At 39.1% G+C, this 22,731-nt stretch overlaps 1 protein-coding gene across 7 annotated transcripts; it reads right to left on the bottom strand.

The window, feature by feature from the left end:
• Nucleotides 1-1,239: 1,239 nt before the first annotated feature.
• On the bottom strand, nt 1,240-22,291 carry YTHDC1 (YTH domain containing 1). Of its 7 annotated transcripts, none has more exons than XM_032997736.2 (18): nt 22,143-22,285; nt 20,403-20,537; nt 18,059-18,160; nt 17,108-17,436; nt 16,632-16,986; nt 15,281-15,370; nt 14,732-14,785; nt 14,030-14,124; nt 12,007-12,115; nt 11,795-11,912; nt 10,668-10,752; nt 8,561-8,727; nt 5,947-6,029; nt 4,439-4,475; nt 4,307-4,346; nt 4,140-4,202; nt 2,412-2,546; nt 1,240-1,667 (listed from the first exon to the last, which is right to left on the bottom strand). In XM_032997736.2, the coding sequence occupies exons 1-18, from the start codon at nt 22,168-22,170 to the stop codon at nt 1,443-1,445; spliced, it is 2,250 nt and encodes a 749-aa protein (XP_032853627.1). In that variant the 5' UTR covers nt 22,171-22,285; the 3' UTR covers nt 1,240-1,442. The 7 variants fall into 7 exon arrangements, 6 of the variants coding, with proteins under 6 accessions (XP_032853627.1, XP_042652280.1, XP_032853628.1 ...); XM_042796346.1 differs by lacking the exon at nt 20,403-20,537 and adding an exon at nt 20,538-20,628 and having other exon boundaries at nt 22,143-22,284; XM_032997737.2 differs by lacking the exon at nt 14,732-14,785.
• Between the last annotated feature and the right edge of the window lie 440 nt (nt 22,292-22,731).

The following is a 22,731-nucleotide window of genomic DNA, read 5'->3' as shown; positions in this document are numbered from 1 at the left end:
GTCACCAATCCTCTATTACAGTTTATAAAAACAGATACAGCACTTAGCACTGTGAATATGGGAGGTTTTTCAAGCACATGCTACAGTTTGGCTTTGTGACATGAAGACACTGAAGAAAGGTTATGAAGAAGTCCACTGAGACAGCGCTACTCATACAAGTTTTGGTAACTAGGAAATTGATGGAGAAACTGAACAACTTCCACTGCAAGTTTTACTTTTCTTTTTTCGCAGTTTTCCCATTGGTATTTAGATTCAAATATTTCCTATTTAAGAGATATGACAAGTGATACAGTAATCACTACAAAGAAGACACGGAGAGTCTGAATCTTGCAGGATCAAGCACAGTCCTGGGAGAGAGGTATGATTATGGCCAAGGACAGCCTCCCAGTAGCTTGAAGATCATTTAAGCTGAACATGTAGGGCCTTATTATCACTGATTAGCTTCAGGAGCTGCAAGCTGACCACTCCACTGTGGAAAGAGAAAAGCTACTACCTCTTATTTCAGCAGTCCTCTTCCTCAATTCAGACTTCTGATCAATTTCATCTATCACAAGAACCTTTGAACTATTTTTGAACAATAATATTTTCCTAGAACTGCCAGAATCTATCAAAGCTGTCAAGCTCAGAAGACCAAGAAACCCGATCTGGAGTTTTAATCATTTCAATAGTTACCAATTTATTTTTATATATATAAAAAAAAATGGTAGCAATGTAGAATACAGCAATATTTTCTGGTTCCACACACGCAGGTTGTGAACATTCCAAGCAATGTGTACATTTTGGAATGAGACTAGACAAGAGAATTGACCAAATGTTACCGAACACAGGAAGATTTTTAAAAAAGGTTAAAAACTAGATATCAATAGTGTCTTCTTAATATTGCTTTCATTACTGAAGACTGAAAAAACACTTGACTTTACATAGGGTTAAAAAACGGGGCAGGGGGGAACAAAAAAAGAAAAAAAAAAAAAAAAAAAGGCTGCTACAACACTGCCATACAGTCAAAAAAAAAAAATCATACTTCAATATTTGCATACTTGATAGCAGCATTCTCCCACTGAACCATAGGAAACTACAGGAAGAAAACATCAAAGCAAAAAAATAATATGGCAGTTATCCATCAGTATTCGGAAACCTAGAATGACGTCACTAAGTAGATGAACACTTACTGAGAATTAATCAATATCTACATTCTTAGCTGTTTCCCATTCTGTTCCAATAGAAACGCGAAGTTGAGCGTCAGCTTTGCGTATTTTATTTTTGGCCGATTTGAGTTTTTCCAGTTTATAGTTCACTGCATGCTTGGAATAGAGAGGGTCATTATAAATCCTTCTACACAACGAACTTTAAGTAGACAGCTGAAAATAAAATGTACTACTTGTAAACACACAAAAAAATACAAGCTTTTTTTTTGTTTCAAGTGAGCACTGGTTCCAGATAGATTATCTTCGGTATCTACCTCTTTCACCTCTGTCTCTGTCCCGGTCACAAATCCTCTCTCTTTCCCTTTCCCGATCACGGCCTCTGTCACGTTCTCTGTCTCTTCTATTATCTCTAGGACGGTCCCGTTCCCGCTCTCGGTCCCTCTCCCGAGGCCTGCTTCTCCGACCACTGACCACAGCTTGCGTGCGGCGAAGAAAATCGTCCACTCTCATGTCGTAGTCGTGCTGTGATGAAAGGACAGTCCTGTTTATTTTCTTTCTCAGATTAAAATCCCCTCCCTTCCCTTATCTCTAGTATTGACCTTAACTCCTGGGAAAGCCCAATATTTAAAAAACAAACAAACAAACAAACAAACAAAAAAAAAAAACCAAAAAAATCCTAAAAAATAATTTATGTCCAGCATCCATAAGCATAAGTTTCTTCTTCTTTCATCCTCAGGGCAGCACCATGTCCCTGATTCCACTGTTCAGAAGCTGGGGTTCAAATGCCAGATACCACCAAGAGACCTGAAAGCTAAGCAGCCTTGAAAGCCAGCTAGCAGAATTCATTTAACAATCTGCCCAGTTTTTTGATGTGCCTATGAAAAGTTATAAACCACAAACTTGTTTCTTGATAATCTGTTGTGCATGAGCGCAAGCAACGTTACAGGCTTGTAACTGTAATCAAATTGGGTTTCAGCATGAAAAGTTTCAGAGCTAGACAGCTGGAAGCCATTTTAAGCACACACCTCAGTGTAAGAGTATGTTCTGAGAATTTCACGCTTCTACATCACCTGGGAGACAGGCTTTTTGAAGATGCTGGAAGTCTCTAGTCAATTTAAATAAGTGATCTTTCCAAGGAAAACTAATACAGGTCTTAAAAATGCAGTTTATCAAAGACAACAAATTTCAGGTCAGGCTACATCTGTACCCCAAACTCCCACTCTGGCCTGCAGACTCGTGTCCCCCTCCGTCACTTTGGACACTTACTACTCGTTTGTCTCTGTATCTTGCTTCATGTGGTACAGGATGATGTCCTGAGTATGGAGGGTGAGCTTGAGGTGGAGGTGCATGGTGCTGATAGTAAGGGTGGTGTGGTGGCTGCTCCATACCTGGATACGGTGGCTACAAGAAAGTTATAGTAAGTTTGTTGAGTGTTTCAAAACAAAAGAATGCACACAAGGCTGAGTGCTGGGAATTAAGAACAGAGGTTACTTCCACTCAGATGGAAAACATGACATCTAAATATATCTGATCACAGCCTCCTAACTGAATGGCAGACTATTTTTCATTATATCTGTATGCTTTACTACTTCTCTATCGTTATTTTAGAAGTACCTTCTTTCCATATCTCCCTCAAAGTGATACTGCACATAAAACTTCTGCTACTCAAATGTGGTAGGTTTTGGTTTTGTAGTTTTGTTTGGTTTTTGTTTTAAGTTATGCATATGGAATGTGAATTTTTTTCAAATCAGCACGCTCTTACAGAAACAAGTCTTTTCAGTGTCATTCCTTATGAATATATTCTTATTTTAAATGAACAAACTTACTCTGCAAGACAAATTATTTGACAAAAGGCTAGCAGATTTATTTTCTTTTAAACAAGACATCTCTTGGCTGTTCTCTTTCATTTCTTCAATCAGCAAGGCCTTTCTTCCCCATATTACCAAAGCATCTTTGTGTTGTTGTCACAAAGAAAGGAAGTGAAATGCTGGATTTTAGGATGACTACTTGGACAGCATGAAGAATGGGGAAGAGCGGAGGGAAAAAAAAAGAAAAAAAAAAAAAAAAAAAAGGACTTGGGATTTTCTGGAGACTTAGCTGTGTTTGAAAAATCCATTTTCCTCCCAGTCCAACAACTTTGTTCACTTCCTGCAGTTACAACAAACCAGAGTTGTGTTTCAGCTGAGAAAAACAAGAGGCTATACTACTATCTCTACATCTGGTGCTGCCTTTTCCTCACTCACAGTACACAAGTCTCATTACAGTTATCCAAAATCAGGACTCTCAGGGCCAGAATTACTAAATATACCCAAAATAACTAGTTTTAATGATTATTCCTTCTGACAAGATGACAAAACCACAGCTGTACAAATGAGTCATCAGTAAATTTCCATGTATGTAGCCGTAGATATGTGCACTCATACATACGCTCATCTGACTGGGAAGAAAGTGCATTTCAGTGGAGGCTGCAATACAGCAAGACTTATTTTGATGAAGGTGTGCAGTACATTCTGCTACCTTCCTGCATGCTTCACTGCCATAGCCAAAAGCAAGCCACTGCACAACACCAGAGAATGCCAGCTCATTCCATGAGCCACTGCAGCAAGTCCACCTCTTTAATGCATCTGCTGTTTGAGAGAAAGCCAATTACTATGAATATTTAGTAGAATACAAAATTTTCTCATACCCTCTTGTGTAAGCTAAAGGAGGGTTCTGCTACTTCCTCAGAGCTTTCAGTTTCTTGTGGGTTCAAACCAAGGCAGATTCCTGCTACCATGCTTACTAGAATGCTGGACTACTGCTGGGAGCTAGGTAAGTTACAAAATACTTGATATAAACAATAATTTCCCCTAAAAATTTTGCACAGTTACAGCAAAGATACATTTCAGGAAACGGGAAGAGTTCAGCACACACTGAATATGCTAAGTTCCTATAGAGGGGAACAAAAAAAAGCCATATTCTACAGAGAAAAATTGAATTCAACAAGACACAAACCATTCCTTGCCATGGTGGTGGTGGTCCCATGTTGTGGAATTCCCTCACGTAATCATTGTAGGACTAAAATGAAAGACAGTAATATTAACATTTGTGGTGAGTGTTCTTTGGAAGTGCAGAAAGCTGAGTATAAAAACTTCCCCAAAAGTCTGCATGCACCAACTTACCCCATTTAAAAATACATCTCGTCGAACTCCTGAAAATCGTCTGTTGGGAATAAAAATTTGTAGAACTAAATCCAATTTATCCATACAGACAAGTTACCAGGGCATAAAATGAGTAACATGAACACACCTTACCTGTCTATTTCAGGATATCTGGGATCCTTTATATACCCTGTTCGAACATCAAGCAGTATTAATTCAATTTACTATCTGAAGTTAACAGTCTTAAAAAATATACTCATTAGAAACTGTCCTTTCATTTTGTGCCAGCTATGAAATTCTGTCTACCTGCCATCACCCTCGCTTTCAAAGTAACTCTCAAAAACTTACAGCCTCTTGTAGGCAGTACAGAAAAATAGGATAATGTAGTAACAAAAAAAAAAAAAAAAGCTACTGATACACCCATAGGAACTTGCACACAGTATAAACAAAGGGGTATCTGTACAAACAAAGACTTGATTTTTAATCAAACGAATTGGGAATGACCGCAAAAATGAAGGGTACTGTCCCTTGGCAGTCAGCATATGGCTGTGACTACTTAGTAACTGTGCTCTCAGAGAATGTGTTCATCCGGGCAACTCTTAAGGCTGATTTCCTAATCGCTTTGGGATACAAAGTTACACAGAAAACTAAAAACAACCTAAAAACCATCTGGAAAAGACCAACTGGGCAAAGAGTTCTCAGTTTCAGTAAATCTAAGGCAGTAAACCTTGAAGAGCTCGGTAAAATGGTGCAAAACAGCAGACATGCTTATGCTGATAAAATAGTGCTTCCGAGCTTCACTATTTAGAAAAAAAAAAAAAAAAAAAAAAAAAAAAATATGTTCTGTACTCTAAACAATGGTCTTGAAAAGCCAAGGAGCAGCAACAACACTCTTTTTGCATCTCAGAACACGGGCTTTGCAGTCAAGCTGGACAGATAAAGGCAGGTTCTTAAGATTTAGAAATCTACTACCAAAATAATAGAATTTGTATTTCTAATAGCAGTGAAGCAAGAGTCAGTAGATTAAAAGTGACAATTTCTTAATAACTGCTTTCTGAAGAAAAAAAAAAATCTGCAGTATTACCAATGATGTTGCTGCACTACTGCTGCAAACATTTATTTCTGAAGAACAGGTAAATCCCTTTCTCAAACTCATCATTAGACCCCCTTGCAAAATGCAGTAAAACTTCCCCTTCCCTTCCTCACGTCAGGCTTGTGAAAAAATTCTCTTTGGAAACATAACTAGATGTCTCTACCATCATCTCTAACCACAGGCTGCTAGTCAGGCAATCTCAGCTGAGTTTCCCAGTTGGAAATTTTTGATAAACATTTTAATTTGACGATTAGTGCACTGACAAGTAGGTCAAACCAATTCTTGTGCCTGTATTAATAAAGTGCTTGAGAGGATCATTCACAACAACGTACACAATTCTGAAGCTCTTAAAAGGGCTCAGGCTAGATTAACACAGCGCTCTCAAACCAGTGAAACAGTGTCACCGATTTCTACAAGAGGTGGGTTAAGCCTGCAGGCGGCACTTGGGACAAGTCCCATTTTTATATCCCAGTCATATCAATATTTTACTTCTGAATTAACGAGGATACACTAAAAGAGAAAAAACTTGTGAATTGGTGCACACAAATCTTCATAGTAAGATATTAACCTGGTCTTTGGTGAAACTCAGGGGGATAGTCAATCCTTGGTTTCTTTCTGCTGTTATGAATATCATAATCTTCTGGTCGACGCCTACACAAATTAGATATCAAAGATTAAACAAGGTTGCTTGAAGCATTCGTCACAGCAGAATACCTCACAGGAATAGCTTGAGCTGCCCAGGATCTCAATTTAATAATTCTGAATTCCATCTGCTTCAAAATGTTCTACAACTTTAAATTTGAACTCAAATAATCAGGAACAACAATCCAATTAAATACCCTCCACTGTTAACTTTCTGGCTACAGGAGCTTTCGTAGCTAAGGAATGAACTCTACCCAATTGTATCTTCATACCAAAAAAAGGGTAACAAATTTGTCTAAAACAAATTCACACTCAGGCTTTAACGTTACACTTTCCACATTACATTCTGAAACAACCTACTGGTTAACAAAAGAATTTACAGAACTAAATACAGTGAAAATAGATGGCAAAATATATCATTACAGTCAGAAGGCATGGACATTGCTGTATTTGATAGCTATATGGTAAATGATTCTATAAAAGGTCTATTTCCATAACATTTATAAATAAAACTGTGCATGCTTTGTGAAATTGCTTCTTTGACTGTAGCTTTTCTGACTAGGTAGGCCAATAATATTATTTCTAACAATTTCTAAGTAATTTACCAGCAATGCATCTGTGCCTTTTACAGAAAAAGTTTAAGAACGCTTAAGCTTCCTAAAATTTAAAATAACTGGGGCTCCTACCTATACAAACAGCTCTCTTATGGAAGAAATGTTATTTTTAAGAACTTCACTCTCAGAGAGGAAGTTTCAGTATAAAACAGTTACATTCCAGTTGCTGTTATGTTTAATAAAGTGAAAACTGGCTGCCAGTTTTGCTCCTCCAAGGTACAAAAACATTAACGGGACACTCCAATGCTAACATAACAGTGTTTCTAAACACAAAGCAGCTACAAATCCATTCCCTTCCCTCCCTCCCCCCAGCAATATAATTCCTTATGACAAGAAATTAACACTTTCTTAAATTACTTAATTACTGTGCAACTTGCTCACCGAACAACAAGCTCACGTAGCTTTTAGTTTTATAAAGTCATTTCTCCTCCCCCTTCCCAACTTCAGTCTTTAAAGCCCACCGTACCCCGTTACTAAGCTTTTTAAAATGAAAGCAGATTCTTTACTATGAGCAAAAAGCCCAAAAACCAAAGCAGTTGCATCTACAGCAAAATCAGATCAAGGAAAATAAAAGCTGGTGTAAAGAATAAACATACCGCTTTCTTGTAGTTTTGAGAGTGCATTTACGACCGGTATAAAATATGATAGAAACAGTTCATATAGTAGTCCAACTACTGACTTTAAGCTGTAAGCCACATACATAAATGGAGGCCCTGGCAGGCTTGAGAAGGTGTGGTGGTGTTATATGTATAGTTTGCAGTCCATTGCAAAACCTTCACTTGTATATACTTTATTGCACTGGAAACCTCTTAGCTTAACTTCAAAAGGCATCTTGGTGTTCAGTCCTTTAAAGCCAAAAATAGGGGGGCGCTGCCAGGTTTCCTCCTACCTACTGGTTACAATGTCCTTTTTTAAGCTCAAGGAAATGGGGACTCTTGTTGGGTATCTGTACCTACCACAGGATGTTTCCACAAAGAGGAAACTTAACCAAAGGTTTCAGCCCAAATCATACATCAGTCTGTATGCAAAGTGGCTACACGGGGAAAAGGTGTTTGGCAGAAGGGCTAATATCAGTTCTTTGCAAAGACTTCTCCAATTCTGTAACAAGTTATCCCCCCTTTTTTTCTGGAAAATGATGTTAAGTTCATATAGCAGTGATCAATAACCATGTCGATCCTCTAAAAATACTTTAAGTCCACAGGTACTGCCAGCATCTGGAAAGGTTGTATATACAGACACAGCAACAGCCATTCTTTTTGGTTTGTTGCCGGGTCTCCAAGGGCCACTTGATCCCTTTTGGAAAGAACCTACTGTTTTCAGAAGCTCAGCAAGATGTGTGAATTCAGTGGTTACATGTTAGAGAATATTTGGCAATGGGGTTAACACATCACGGTGACACAATTTGAAACAGTCCCAATAATGCTCCTCTTGAATATCAAAATAACTTAAATATTTTATCCTCAAAATGAGGCGGCATCTTCTGCAAAATTCTAAGTGATCCTTATAAAAGTCCCATATTTGATAAGGCTTATCCAGAGACACACCTGAAAGAAAAGGCTTTTACAAGATATTAACACATTTTTGGCATATAAATATTTCCTTCTCTCCAACTAGCCTGCTCATAATCAAGTCAAGCTTACCTACAGCTAGCATTACACGTTGCATTATCTCAATAAATAATCTGGTCTAAACTAGACAGAACTTTAAGAGCTTTTTTTGCAAAAGCAAAGATTCCCATTTTCCTCTTGAAAAATGACAGACCGGGGAACCATGTGAAATCCTCAATGAAGCCACAAACTTGTCCATGCAGCTTGATTTGAGGATTTTCTCTCTTCTTTATCGCAGGGAAAGCTTTGACGAATCATATTCCTCCATCACGTTATTCTGATACATGTGCCTATTATCAGTCCAAAGAATGTTTCTAACCTTCCCACGTCCCGAACGGGGTCTCGACGGGATGGGCGTCCTCTTGATCGGGGTTGTGAGTGCATTCTTCTCTTGTGCCTCATTTTATGAATGACTTGATACAAGTCAATACTTTCATCAGGAGGGAAGAGAAGACAAAGTTGGGTTCCACATTCCGGCTCAATTTCCTAGAATTAGTTAGAAGTTCAGTAGTTGTTTATAAACTGAAGAAATGAACTCCCTAAATACAATGAAAACGTAAATTTAAAAAAAAAACCACAACAAAAAAAAAAACAAACCAAAAACAAAACCAAAAAACACACTTCGAAGAGATTTCAGTATCACTAGAGACAGAGCAAAATTCACTTACATTACCTTTCACTCTTTAGGCACTACTTAGAATTTTCAAATTTTCATAAAATAGTCCAACACTTGGGGCAACCATATCTTCCCATGAGACATACAGGCCACATCACTGTTTTGCTACAAAATCAAAGGACTGTTTTTCATCACAAAGAAAATGATCACCTATTACAGAAAGAAAAGTGACACATGTAGGAAAAAAAATCCATCCCAGCTTCACATATAAAGAAAGCCATGGCCTGACAAAGTTGACTATTACCACCCAAGTGAGTTCTTCGGTGTATGACAGACAGGTCCATGAAAATACCAGCTCAATGCTTGACAGCAGTCAAAGCAAGCAAATTGTGTGTTCAGGATTATTAGGAAAGGAACACAGAATGAGAAAGTCATTATAGCACGCTGAAAGTCCATGTTCCACCCATATCTTAAATACTGGGTGCAGATCCAACACCTGCATTTCAAAAAACAGGGGGACAGTAGAAATGGAGAAGCTTCAAAGTAGGGCACCAAGGACAACTGAATGAGCGCAACAATTCCTACATGAAATGAATGAGCAGGTCAGGTCTTTCCAGTTGAGAATAAAAGAGGAATATGTGGGGGACAAGATGGATACAACGGGAGTGTCTGACATGAGTTGTCTGGAGGAGAAAGGGACAGAGATCAACTTGTTTTCTCCCTCTTCTGGTACAAGAACTCAGGGCCACCAATGAAGCTAGCAGGAACCAGGTGCAAGACAATCCAAAAAAGTGCTTCTTCAACCTGGTGACTAGAAGGCCTGCAGAATGCGTTCCAAATGATGTCGTAAGTGCAAGAAGCTCAGTGTACATCCTCAGAAGAGAGATCCATTCAGGTTTACACAACATGTATATGGATTAATGACAATCACTTCAGGAAGTAACCCAAGTTGAAAAGCAGGGAGAGCAAGCATCGGACAATGCTTGCCCTGTATCTAACAGTACAGCAATTTTACAAAAAAAAGGTAAAACCCGTGTCTGGATTGCAACTCTATAGTGAAGTGGACAAAACACTAAAAAATTTATTTCCCTGGCCATATAACAGAAACAAAGTTAACTGAAATCCCTGTTTGGTTTTGGTGGTGGGTTTAAGTTCACACTAAATTAAAAACAAGACCAAAAATATTGTTTTACTTCTGCTACCCAACAAAGTGAATGTCTCTGTGGGCAAAATAATGCACAGTCTATATCTACCATACAGTATGGGGATTATGCAACTCCCATCTTGCCTTGAGAAAGCAGAACCCGTTATTTTAGTCAAGGATGGGTTACTTGATGACAGCAACAACATACCTACACTCAAGTATGTCTGACCAGACAAAGAGCCACTCCACTTAAAATTTACTTAGAATATACTTTATAATGGTAGAGCCTATGCCTTAAGCAATACAGTATATAAAAAAAATGAAACACGCAACACAGCTGGAAACACCAGAACTTGTTCTTAAAAACTGATGCCATATAGGTTTGCACACCATACAATGCAAGGCACATTACATTTCAAATCCAAAATATCACATAGTTTTGAAGCATCAAACACTTGATCTCAAAGAGGACAACAGAATTGGCAGCGTATTGTTTTCCATTTTCTTCTTCTGCAACAACATCAGAAATAAGCTGAGTGCCTTTGTCACAGTACTCTATTGCAAGTAACAACTCATCTAAAAAGATTCCAAATCTTCTGTACTTAGAAAGCTGGAAGCAAGCACTAGAAGATGTGGGTTATAGAAAAAAATAGAAAATTAACAAACCTGTCCATCGCGTCCAATCTTTACTGGCTTATGTTCGTTCCAAGGATTGGTCAGGTGAGCAGACTTAGTGAACGGCAATTCACGCCTAAATATGCAAGTGGCATCATTTATAGTTTTTTGATTCTCTTTTTCATTAAAAAAAAATTTAAAATGCATACAGCAGGACATAACATACAAAATAATCCTGTTACCCTTTGCACTGTCAGGTCTCTGAATGAGCATATTAGTACATATTGAGTATTAGTAACTGAAGATATCACTTTGACTTATTCCAGTATTAACTAGCATAGTCCATATTATGACAACCTATCTTATCAAAGAAATTTTTTTTGGTCTTTGTACAATATTGAGATCATGTTTGCTTATCTCACCACCTGAATACACTGACCAGTCTCTATGTGATGTGGCAGCTCATGGTACCTACTGAAATAAGTCCCTGAGCATCTGACCTAACTATGAAGCCAGAAACACTTTACCACTACCCGCAGGTAGGAGTCAGGAACTTGAAGACCTTTCCGACCTAGATTTTTCTCTAATTCAAAGTCTCACATTCCCTGTATCTACTCTTTTTGGCAGCCCAAAGTGCTTGGACAACCATGTAACGTATCTCACAGGATTGATATAGTCCTTTTTCTTAAGAGAGATTTAAAACCTTTTCTGTAAGACACAGTCAGTCAAATCAATGAACATACTACTCACAACCTATATATTATGCAAAATATCAGTACTATTACATGTGATTTTTTAGAGCAGTAGCATTTTCTTTGTTCAGTCAGATGAATACAGATCTGCCCTTACAGGATTTTTTTTTCCCCCTTTTATCAACAGCTTTCTATTCAAGCAAGCAGTTCTTTTTACTCGAAGACTTCAGAATACAGTTTTCTGGTTTCAGTGCAAGAGATCGGTGAAGCAATACAATCAAGTGTTAAAATTCTCTAAATTAAATTAATAAATTGTCTATGTTTTAAAAATGTCCATGGAGGCATGGATTTGGGGAGACTGGAGGACAGATCTCTGGTTGAATCGAGTTTTCAAAAGGATGTTGTCAGCATCCGAGTGAGTAAGACACAGAAATGGTATTATAGTGCCTTGTTACTAAACAGCAATATAAATGAACAATTATTTACCTGCAAATCCAGTCAATTTTAAAGACGCCTCCCAACATTTTTGCATTCATTCCTGCAGGCAGCACCCAGTGTATAGGTGATCCTCCATGATGGGACTCTGAAGACAGTCTTGCAAATCCTAAAGGATTTCACATGAATTGTAACACAACAGAAAAGCTATTGCACATAAAACTCACTTTCACTTACCTTGATAACAGCTCCCTTTCCCTTACCTTGGAATTTGCCACTCTCTCTTACAGAAAATATCAAAATAACGCTCCTCGCTGATCTAAATGCAGCATTAAGCTTCTTTTCATTCACTGGAAGTGTCGACCACACTCCCTAAAACAAAACAACCCCCACCCCACCATCAAAATGTAAGAGTTCATTTCAAGTGATTTAGCAAACAGAAGTAAATTGTGCAGATGAGGACAAGATGACTAAACTAGTGCTCTGGGATAGAAGATAATAGAAAGAGAAAAGTATTGCTAAATTCAGTTCCTTCAGAAAATGTTTTTAGCCTGCCCCGTAATAAAACCTTTAAAACACTGGCCTTTCAATCTTTTTTTGAACACTGCAGATGCATTTAGACCATCAATAAGGTTTCATTTGTAATTACAATGATGGACAGATGTATGAAAACCTTTGCCTTTAGTATTTTTAAGACGTGTTTTAAGTGACTTTGGGAGTTCATGTATTATGTAATACACACAAATTATGAAAAACCAGTAGCATATATACTAAAAGGTGGGCAAGTAGACTTCAGTAGCCTTCTCAGTATGACAGATTTGTTGAGGACAGCTTGCAGACTTTAAAACTCCTCTAGTGAAAGGCCAGAAAAATGAAAGAGACCAGACCAACATTTTAAAATTAACAAGACAACTCCAAAACAGTTTATTCAGCCACCCACACTCCCACCTACTTATTTCTACTGTTTCCCTTCCACCAGCCATTGTGTAGCCATGCACAGTAAAACTCTGTTATAAGGTACCAACTGAGCTGAGCTATAGAATACCAGTTTGCTGTATAACTTTTCAGCAAGATCAGCTCCCCAATCCATTTTCCAGGCAAACTCGGAGATGAAGCTTATGCTGGTTTAATACCTTCAAGCTTCAGCCTCAGAATATGATCTAGGATCTACAAAAAAAAAAATGTTCCTCCCCTTCCTTTTTTATTCAAGATATGGTCAAATGTCCTACTCTGTGCTCAGATTAGTGCTTGTCTTGAATCTGACAGTTCATCAGCCATCAGAGAACTATTTGGGTTTTTACTAGCTTTCAGTCAGATGCATATTGCTTTAAGCTGTTTGTGAAGCCCTGTTGTGAACTGGAACAACTTATTACATTGGCACCATAAAAGCCAGTTTCTTGAAAGTGCAGTGGCAAAGCACTGATGCCTATACACTGAAAGACAAAGCAGCCACTCCAAGAACTTCATGAACAAGGGCACTGTTGCAGCTCCAAGTGTGGATGAGGCACATAGAAGATACACTCCTCTAAAGAGCTAAAGAAAACACAAGTCAGAATGGTCTTCACTACACAGATCAGACCCAAAACAAGGGGGGGGAAGAACCTGTCCAGGATTTTAAGATTAATTTAATTGTTCTAATGCTATTCTATTTTACAAAATCTTCATTAATAGAATTACCTAGTCTGTGTATATTGTGTAACAGCAAATCAGTTGTTTTCTCTGAAAGCTGTTCCAAATAACACATGCACATACAAAACCACCAGAGTGGCCTAATGCTGTTCCTCAGCAGCTGAAGCCCAGTGGACTGGAAGCCCTCCCAAAGAACTCACTCACACCAGCACTGCCATGTACACATTTCTGCCATAAGGCTTCAGATCCCTGAATCAGTTGAAAAAAATTACTTCCGTAGCACTGGATAAAAGTCAAAACAACCTTCTGAGCCTCCTCACAGTACAGCGATACAAACACAGGTGCTGATGAAAGGGAGAAAAGACCATCACAGCATTCCTAATGGAGGTTGACTTAGGACATTATCCAACAGACCTCGAGGCCCCTTTTTAACCTGACTCTTATTGAGATAAATGACTGATGGTCTAGAAAGTTTTCTAGGTTACAGTGGAAGCAGAATAGCTACCCTTGAAAAATCAAGGGGCGGCAGCTTTCATCCTTGCCTCTGCCAAGATGTGAGTGATGGAGAAAAGAATGCATGTCTATATTCTTTCCTACAGTAAGGTGTGTGTGCTTTAAAATAGACAAAGTGATCAGTTTGAAGAAAATTCAACATACCTTTGCTTTAGCAAGTGATACGTTTTCATGATTATTACTCTTGATGAGAAAGAATCTTGCATCTTGGAGAATGTATTTAAGTTTACTTGTTTGGTCTGAAAAAACAAAATGTCAAATAAGCTTAACTGTAAATATTTATAGTTGTCAAAAATCTTGTTTTGAGTATAGATAGTTTTTTGTTTCCTTCAAAATACACTGTATCCCACCCAGTTCCTACCTATGTATTATCACAGTCAACCACCCAACTTGAACCTTGAAGTGTAAACTGTAGAGCACAAAATGCCAGGGGAAGCCAAATCAAAACTAAGACTTAGATATTCAGGTAAAGAAAAAATAAAATAAAACCAGCATGATTCAGTGATGTTCCGATATAGAGGACTTATTTCCTTCCTTAAGAATCTTCAGATAAATACTGGGTAACATTTGTATCAGCATGAGTCGCCCAACAGAGAATGCTGAAATGTTCCTCTTCAGATGTAAGCACTTGATGTTTCGCTTTGCTGCCTCTGCAAGGGGCAAAGCAACTGAACTTTTTGCACATTGCTCTCAACAGGTACATAATTACGATTTACTTGTTATGCTCAGAACAATTATGAGGTCAAACTGATTTATATCGGAACATTACTATTTACAGGTAATTTAACGAACAGAGACAATGGCTTGCTATGGGGCATGCATTAAAAATTCAAATTTAAATGATACCTTTTTGGACAGCACGAACGGAAGATGATAATTTCTCATGCTTCTTTTCTGAACCTGTGTTTAGCCAAAGTACATTTGTTCAGATTGAGCCTTAATAGAGATAATATACAATTTCTACAGCCTTGTCACATACAATTTTCATTCATGACAAATTATGCTTTCTAGCGCGCACCCACACACACAAAAAATACTATTCAATGTGTACGAGTGTTTTGTTTTGGTTGTTTTGGTTTTGTTTTTGGGTTGTTTGGTTTGGGTTTGTTTTTTTAAAATAGTACTTGAACAATTTCCTACTCAGAAAACTAGTCACTGAATCATCATCTTCCAAGTTTAAAAAAAAAGTGAAAATTCCACTTAAGCAACAGAATAGCATTAAAGTAACAAGAAAGCCTACTTCCCCCCCCAAAGGTATCCACACACAACATGCCAGAAGTCAATACCAAATTATACAAAGCTACACATCCCATGAATCTCTACAGCCAGTTACATTTATTTTAGATTACACATTAAGATTTGATGCAAGTCAGGATGACAAGCAATAAAAGATACCTGCATACGATTCTGATGCAGAACTTCCACTTCTGTCAAAAACAATCGGAGAGATACCTCTAGCTCTCTTCCTTTCCTTCTTTTTCTCATCTAAAAAAAAAAAACCCATAGCAAATAAAAGCAGTATTTTAAACATCAAGTGGCAGGCAGAATTGAGATAAAAAGCACTGATACAGGAAAATAACATCTGTAATAGTGAAGTTAGCATTTGGCTTGCATGTGAAAATTGTGGTTGCTGCCCCAAAACTATCACGCACAGAAGAAGCAAATGCTAATTACTCAAGCTTTTCACTCACAAAGGAAGATAAACGCCACAAATCTAGTAATTCTGTGCAAAGTTTAGAGACAGGATTTATCTCCTAGGTGTTTTAGTAAGGGTGGTTTAGTTCTTCTCTCCAGCCTTCAGTCAAATTTGCAACATAGAGCAGCACAGTGTTGCTATTTGCTCAGAGCTCAACAAAATGGCAAGGGGTATGAAAACAAAACACTGTGGCACACAGGCAATGACTTCCACTCTTGAAAGTGTTATACTAGAGAGCTTTTCAGAAGTTATTACAGCTTCACTTGTCTTTAGGTTACACCTTTCTGTTCTCTAATTCCAAACAGCAGAGCTGAGCCAAAAAAGGCATTATGTTATGCAGGATGACCACCTATGGAGACTTCAGACAAGGAAGATACACAAAAGGAATCTTAACAGAATTGCAAGCCACTTAAAAAAATAAAAACAAAAAACAAACAAAAAAGAACCAAAAAAACTCCAGCCAAAACCAAAAGTATTTACGTCATTAATACTTCACATCTATAAAATAGGTCCTCTTAATAATATACAACCATACAGCATTTGGTTCTAGCTTCTGCTTAAACGTTTCTCCCTTTCTAAGTTTGCCCTAATAGCTAATAATTTCAACTGAGGTTTAGATTTCCTAAGCTGAAGGCAGCCACTATTTAAGATTCAACTATCTTTCCCTGGGGAGATGGTGCTTTTACACCAGTCTACCTGGTCACTCATCTAGATGAATATGGAACAGCACAACACCAACTTAAAATGAATCTTATGGGAAACTATGCCATTAGATACCTACGAAAATACTAATTCTAATATTTCAAAGCACTGAACAACAAGGACAAAGCATTCAAGAACACTATGAATCCTCAGCATGGTAATCCTAATATCCACAAGTTTTGGTGTAATGAAATTCCATTTTCCAGAATATTTTTTCCTTGCCTGTACTATTTCATTGTCCTACTCACTTGCACTGCTACGGCTTACTTTTGACATAGTCAGGAAAAGGTTATTTTAAAAGCACCCAAACTTTCAATGGTAATGTATTTCATGCTAGATGTTACCTACCTGATGCATCTGAACCGGAGCCAGATCTGACTGACCCATCTGTGAAAGAGGCAGATTCAGATTCAGAATCGCTGGCTTCACTTCGTGTGTCATAGTCATTTCCTTCCTTCTGATCTCGCTCATCCTGTTCATACTCTTCTTCATCCTCCTCCCCATCTTCTTCCACCTCTTCATCCTCCTCCCCTTCATCATCTTCCTCTTCTTCCATTCCTTCTTCCTCATTCTCTGTATTGCCTTGTTCAGAGGAACCACTACTGCCAGTCTCATGATCTGAACAATATTCCTCAGAGTTCACCTCTTCTTTAGAAGAATGGCTGGATCTGCTTGGTCTTCTATCCACATCATGCCTGATTCTCTGATGTTTAAAGAAAAAGTGAATCAGCAGTCATATAATGTACACACAGTCCTAAGAGTATGTGCCTTATAAAAGTCTCATATAATTGCTCTATTTATAAGGCAGCAAGAATATTTAATACCTCTGAACCATCTGGTGTAGAAGACTTTGCCCTTCTGTCAATATCTCTCTTCCTTATGCAAGTTTTTTCTGGTTGTCCTTTATAAGGTTCCCTGGAACCGCTTGACATGCGCATCTTTCGATCACCATCTGGCCGCTTGTTTCTATCAGACCTCTGATACTCCTCATTCTTGTATTCTGATACTGGTTTTCCTTTCGTACTCACTATTCTCTTGTTATTGCTAACTGATGAACTAGGAGGCTTTGGCATCACTTGCCTCGATGAATGCATGGAAGGTTTCTGTCTCTTGCTTTCAGCATTTTCCATCCTGTCAGTTTTTCTTTTTGATCCTTAAATAGAAAGAGATATCAAGTTCAATGTTATTTTGTATATCAAACCAAAAACTGTGCAGAGGCTCCTCCTTTCTCTACTTTGGGTAATTCCCCTGTTGCAGTCAGAGGTAGCATCTTCCAGTTGTAGGCTTTGCAACAACACTCAAAACTGCTTGCCAGGACCAGCTCACATTATGAAACATAAATTTTACTTTAAAAGAGCAATTCTTTAAGCTTTCATAGGTGTTTTTTAAATTTTATATATGGGAATGCCAAATTAAATACTTATGGGATTGGCCTAAAGCCAAATCAAGAACTGAGCTGGAACTAGACTTTGGGACCCCCTTGCTCCCTTTCCATTTCACCTCACAGAGCCAAAAAGGACAGTCATCTTCTAACAGCAAATGAATTCACAACACGTCAGACTCAGCAATTGCTTTTGAGACAAAATGAAACCTAGTTAACTGTTTGCTTGGAAGGTCAGGTAAAAAAGCAGATGTCCATGAAAAAGCCTTTTAGAACTCTTTCACTCTTTGAATCAGGTTAGAAGAGCTGCTATTTCAATGACTTTAACACTAATAAAAACGACAGTTTTTACCATTTATGTTACTGCAGGACATCCACTACCAAAGTCACCTACCCTTTTTCTCACTTTTATCTTGCTCGCTGTCAGGGTTATACAACTCATCATCTTGGTCAGGAGCATCAGTCAAAATGTCATCCAGAACGTTCAGTTCACCATCTGAAAACAAAGTTAAAAACAACTATAAAAAGTCTGGATATGTAAACTACGGTAGAACTAGTATTTTCAAACCCAAACATTTCCTTTAGAGTTACAGATCTGCCACATGGCAAAAATTAATGTCCTCTTGATTTATTTTCACAATTTCAGTTTGAAGGATCAAGCAAAGCCAATAAAAGAATTATAATATATCACAGGATGCTTTTAGGTCTCTAAATAAGGTCCAAGTCGGCTCCTCATGTCATACAAGCTTTGCAGAAAAGCTGATCTACAAATGAAAGCTTAACAAAAAAAGCCTGTACAAAATTTGAGAAAAAGGAGACTGGGAGATAGTCTGAGTGCCATAAGCAAAGAGGAGGGAACTCTCCTCAAAATCATGAAGAACTTGCACCTTAAATTATCTCCCTTCCTGACCCCCAATTTTTGTTGTCATTGCTGTGTTAGGAGGGTGAGTTTTTTGGTTCATCTACAAATAGAAAAAAAATGCAACAGGCCAAGTTAACAAGAACATAAGGAAGGTCACCCCACTGAAGAAGGGGAAAGTAGTACTTATTTGCTGCATAATTAATTCTGAGCTGCTCTGAAAAAAAATGGTACAACTAATTCATCTTGATCAAAAAGTTAAAAGTTTAAGCAAATTTATGCTGGAAGCAGTAGATGACCACACTTGGTCACATAACTTTTAAAATTTGTCACTGTTCTCAACCCTGTTTCACTTTGTCTGAAACCAAAGCGGATATATGGTGATTCTGGCAGAAGGATTCACCAGCTTTAAGACAGCATATCAATATTCCAAGCACCTTAAAAAATAAAAGTGAACTAAGGCTAAGCATGCAAAGGGAAAAATAATAGAAGGTGGTATTAATTTCTGAATCTCCTATTTCTTCTCCTAAACTCTGCATTTCTTAGCTCTACTTCATATCGCTGTGATTGATTCCATTTTCTGTGTTCAGGAAAAGGAAAGCAGAGCAAACTCCAAGGATACAGCTAGTTGACAGTATCTGTAGAAGACACATTGTACAACATTAATAAAGCAGCAGGTAAGGACTCCTGTACTAGATAAAATCACTGTAAGGCAGCAAGTGAAGTCCTCCAGAGTCTGGCAGCTTGTCTATCTCAAAAACCTGAGCTGTGCCACAAGAGAAGTTTTACAGTTTGATATTAATGAAAGACACAATCCATACCAGAAAAAAAGTTAGTACTATACTTGTATCTCTACTATATACTACTGAATTTGAAGTCAGCGTGTGTGCTAGCTTTCCTGCTGGCATTTCTCCACATTTTCTGTGGTGGGGGAATGCAAAAGCGGCCCCTGAACTGCACAATTGCTCTAGCTGATGCAAAGGAAGCAGTGCAGAGAGGTGGATCAAGCCTTTCTCTGGAAGTTTGCAGTTAGAGGGCATTTAAATATAACATGAAGCTGCACTGCAATTCTCATGGGAATAGCCCTTTATGTTTGTAGGTACCTATACATCCACATCAAATATTCTTACTGTTACTAATGAGATATACAAGAATCAGATGCACAGCTGTGCAACTGCTAAATATGGGCTGCAATTTCCTGGCTTGCATCCTGCTTCCTCATGGAAGACAAGGCAAGTTCAGAGCACAAGATTTTTTTTTACTGGGTACTAATGAAAAAGAGGTGCACTAGGATTAGAATATGAAATGTATCACCCACCCCAGATCACACATTTTGAACCTTAACTTTGTTTCCCTTCTGATGAGGCAACAGCATAGTTAAGTAAGCCACATTTAATGTAGCTACTGCAGTAGCATTCAGAGGTGCTAAAAGAATCACGTACCACCTGGTTCAGAAATAAATGAGAAGGAAAACTAAATGGAATAAGCAAGGCTGACACATACTCTGATAAATCCCTTCCAGGTTAAGTGGGCCCGATTTATAGTTGGAACCTTAAACAAGTACACAAAAGACAGAAACAGGAGGAGTTCCCCCTGCACCTCTTTCTGTAGATACATCTATCCAATTCATTTTAAAAAATTCTCCAGATTTATTTAGCAGTCTGGTGATGCAAAAAGGGCCATCTGAACACACAGTTCCCATCTCTCACTTGCACTGGGCATACTGCTCCACTGACTTCCACGAGACAATTCCACTCACTGAACTGTCACTGCTAACGTTCAATCTGATGAACTAAATTATCTCAGACAGATGAAGATGAGCATCAGGAAAAGCACAAAAAAAAAGAAACAGAAAAACAGTAGAGGACAGATTTCTTACAGTTCATCAGTGCTGAAGGGGGAAGGTCCAAATGAGTCCTTTTCATTACAGACACTCCCAACTGGGCTCTCCTGCAACTCATCTTTTGTTGACTCTGGGGTGTGTTGGATCCTTCCATGAACAAATTTAACTCACCTGAAACAGCAGGAAAGTAACCTGGGGAGGCCATTTTTCCTCTGCTGGCCATGAGCATTAGATCTATTCAAGGAAGGGTCCAAGCAAAAATCTGATTTAGCAAACAGAGGAGATAAGACCAGGTGATTTCAAACTAAAAGGATATGAAAGATTTATTTATTTCCACTTTTTTTAAGCACTGAAATAGCAGTTCTCATCCAAAAGAAACATAAAAAGAATGTCACATTTACAATAGAAATAACTTCAGTTACAAACAACTGTGCATCAACACCTCAACATCTGCCATTCAGTCAGAATCACCCCTTTCATAGGATAAAAAATTAAAAGCAAATTATAATATGAAATACAAAAACATTCCTTGTCTTCTACTCGTGACTTGACCACTGTCAGTGATTAAAAAAAAAACAAAAAACCCAACGAATAAAAAAATTCAAGCCTATCTAGATAAAGGATTATATGAGTAGAAATTCAGATGACAACACTAAGCATTTCAATTTCACTGCTCATCCAAGGTGGCAGCTCACATCTGTTTCAACACAACCTGATCACGTCCCATCCCACTGGTCTTACAATAATACTGTTAAGAATCAAGCACCAGAAAATTTTACCTAACAGTTCTAGTAAAATCTAGTGGGAATTTTCCATGTAATTGAGTTTCACAATATTAAGAGACCGCAAACTTTCACCACTCTGACAAAGACATTTTATGGACATATATCCTGCAAAACTTGTCTTTAGATGTATTCCATATAAATCCAAAACAGTGTAAACCAAACCATGACACCACAATGATCCTTTAAGTTTTTTACAAGACTGCTATTATCTGCACTAACCATCTCACAGCAATCTTCTACATCTAAACTTTGTTTTTACTTCTTAGACAGGTTATTTTGTGAGGACTGACTCATATAACCTCACAGACAACATGCAGATCATTTCAGCTTCTGCCTACAGTGACAGACTGTTATAAGACTTGTGAATATACATTACCCTAGAAACATTCGATTCCTTTAATTCAAACTTTACCCACAGTTCGCAGAACGCATAGCTGAGTGCAAAAAGCCGAGCAAATCCACCAAAATAATATTCTGATGTCATCTTCTCCTTACTAAAGTAACTACATCCCTCGGCAGAAAATCCTGCAAAAAATACGGCTTGGGCTCCAAGCAGAAATAAGGAAAAGCAGATACTTTCAGCGAGAAGATAACCAACAGCAACTCGCTGCCAAAAACGTTAAAACTTATGGCCCGCAAACTTACTCCTACTCCCGCTGCCCAAGTCACCTTGCCCAGAGCCCGCTGCCGCCGGGCTACCGCATCACGGCACCACAGCTCTACCACCTCCGGCACCCCCGTGCGCCACAGGGAGCGTTTCCCAAGGCGCCCCGTCTAAAGACTACAAAAATCGTCCTCAAAGCCCTCCTCCGGGCCCCGCCGCCCCTCCGCTTCCCTCACGGACGTCTCCCAGAGCGAAGGCCCAGCACCAGCAACCAAGCAGGCCGCGGGGAAGGGAGACAGCCCAGGCGGGGGGGGAAAGGGGGGACCTGTCTGAGCCATTCCCCATCCCCGGGGCATAGCCACTGCCCCAACCCCTGCCACCGGGTACCTTTCTCCTCCCGGCTATCAGCCGCCATGCCGCCGCGACGCGTCGAGCACCTAAGATGGAGGCTCCCTCTTCCTGCACGTAACGATTCCCTCTTCCCAGAATGCGCCGCTTTGTTTACGCTCCACGCGTCACAGGGCGCCGCGGGCGGGGGAGACGGAGGCAGAACGGGAGGGGCGGGGCAGGGCGGGGCGGGGCGGGCGTGCGTAATGGCGGCGAACGGACTTCTGCGCTGTGGGTGGGCCCGCCATGTTTGTCTGTGGGCAGCGGGGGAGGTTGGTGCGCGGCGTTGCTGTTTCCGTTACCGTTACCGTGCGGCGGGCCCGTCTTAGAGCGTGGCCGTGAGCTGTCTCCACTGCTGGGGCCGACTCCTCTGCTGGAAGAAGCGTTGTAGGGGAAGGAAGGAGGTTCCTGCCTTCTCAAGAGTGAGGGAAGCTGAGGGGAAACCTCCATCTTCCGGCGTTTCTGCGCGGTTGTTGCAGCCGTGTGAAGGATTTGGAGCTCTTGCCGTAGGTCTTCGGTGGGGCAGAGTATTCGTGGCCTTCCTCGGTGTTAGATATTGCTGTTCCCGAGGCTTACTTAGGCTCTTAAT

The sequence above is a fragment of the Tyto alba genome, unplaced genomic scaffold (assembly GCF_018691265.1).
Source record: "Tyto alba isolate M040663 unplaced genomic scaffold, T.alba_DEE_v4.0 Super-Scaffold_23, whole genome shotgun sequence".
Classification (NCBI taxonomy): domain Eukaryota; kingdom Metazoa; phylum Chordata; class Aves; order Strigiformes; family Tytonidae; genus Tyto; species Tyto alba.
Note: the sequence above shows the minus strand (reverse complement) of the source record. Positions and strands in the feature narration are given on the sequence as shown.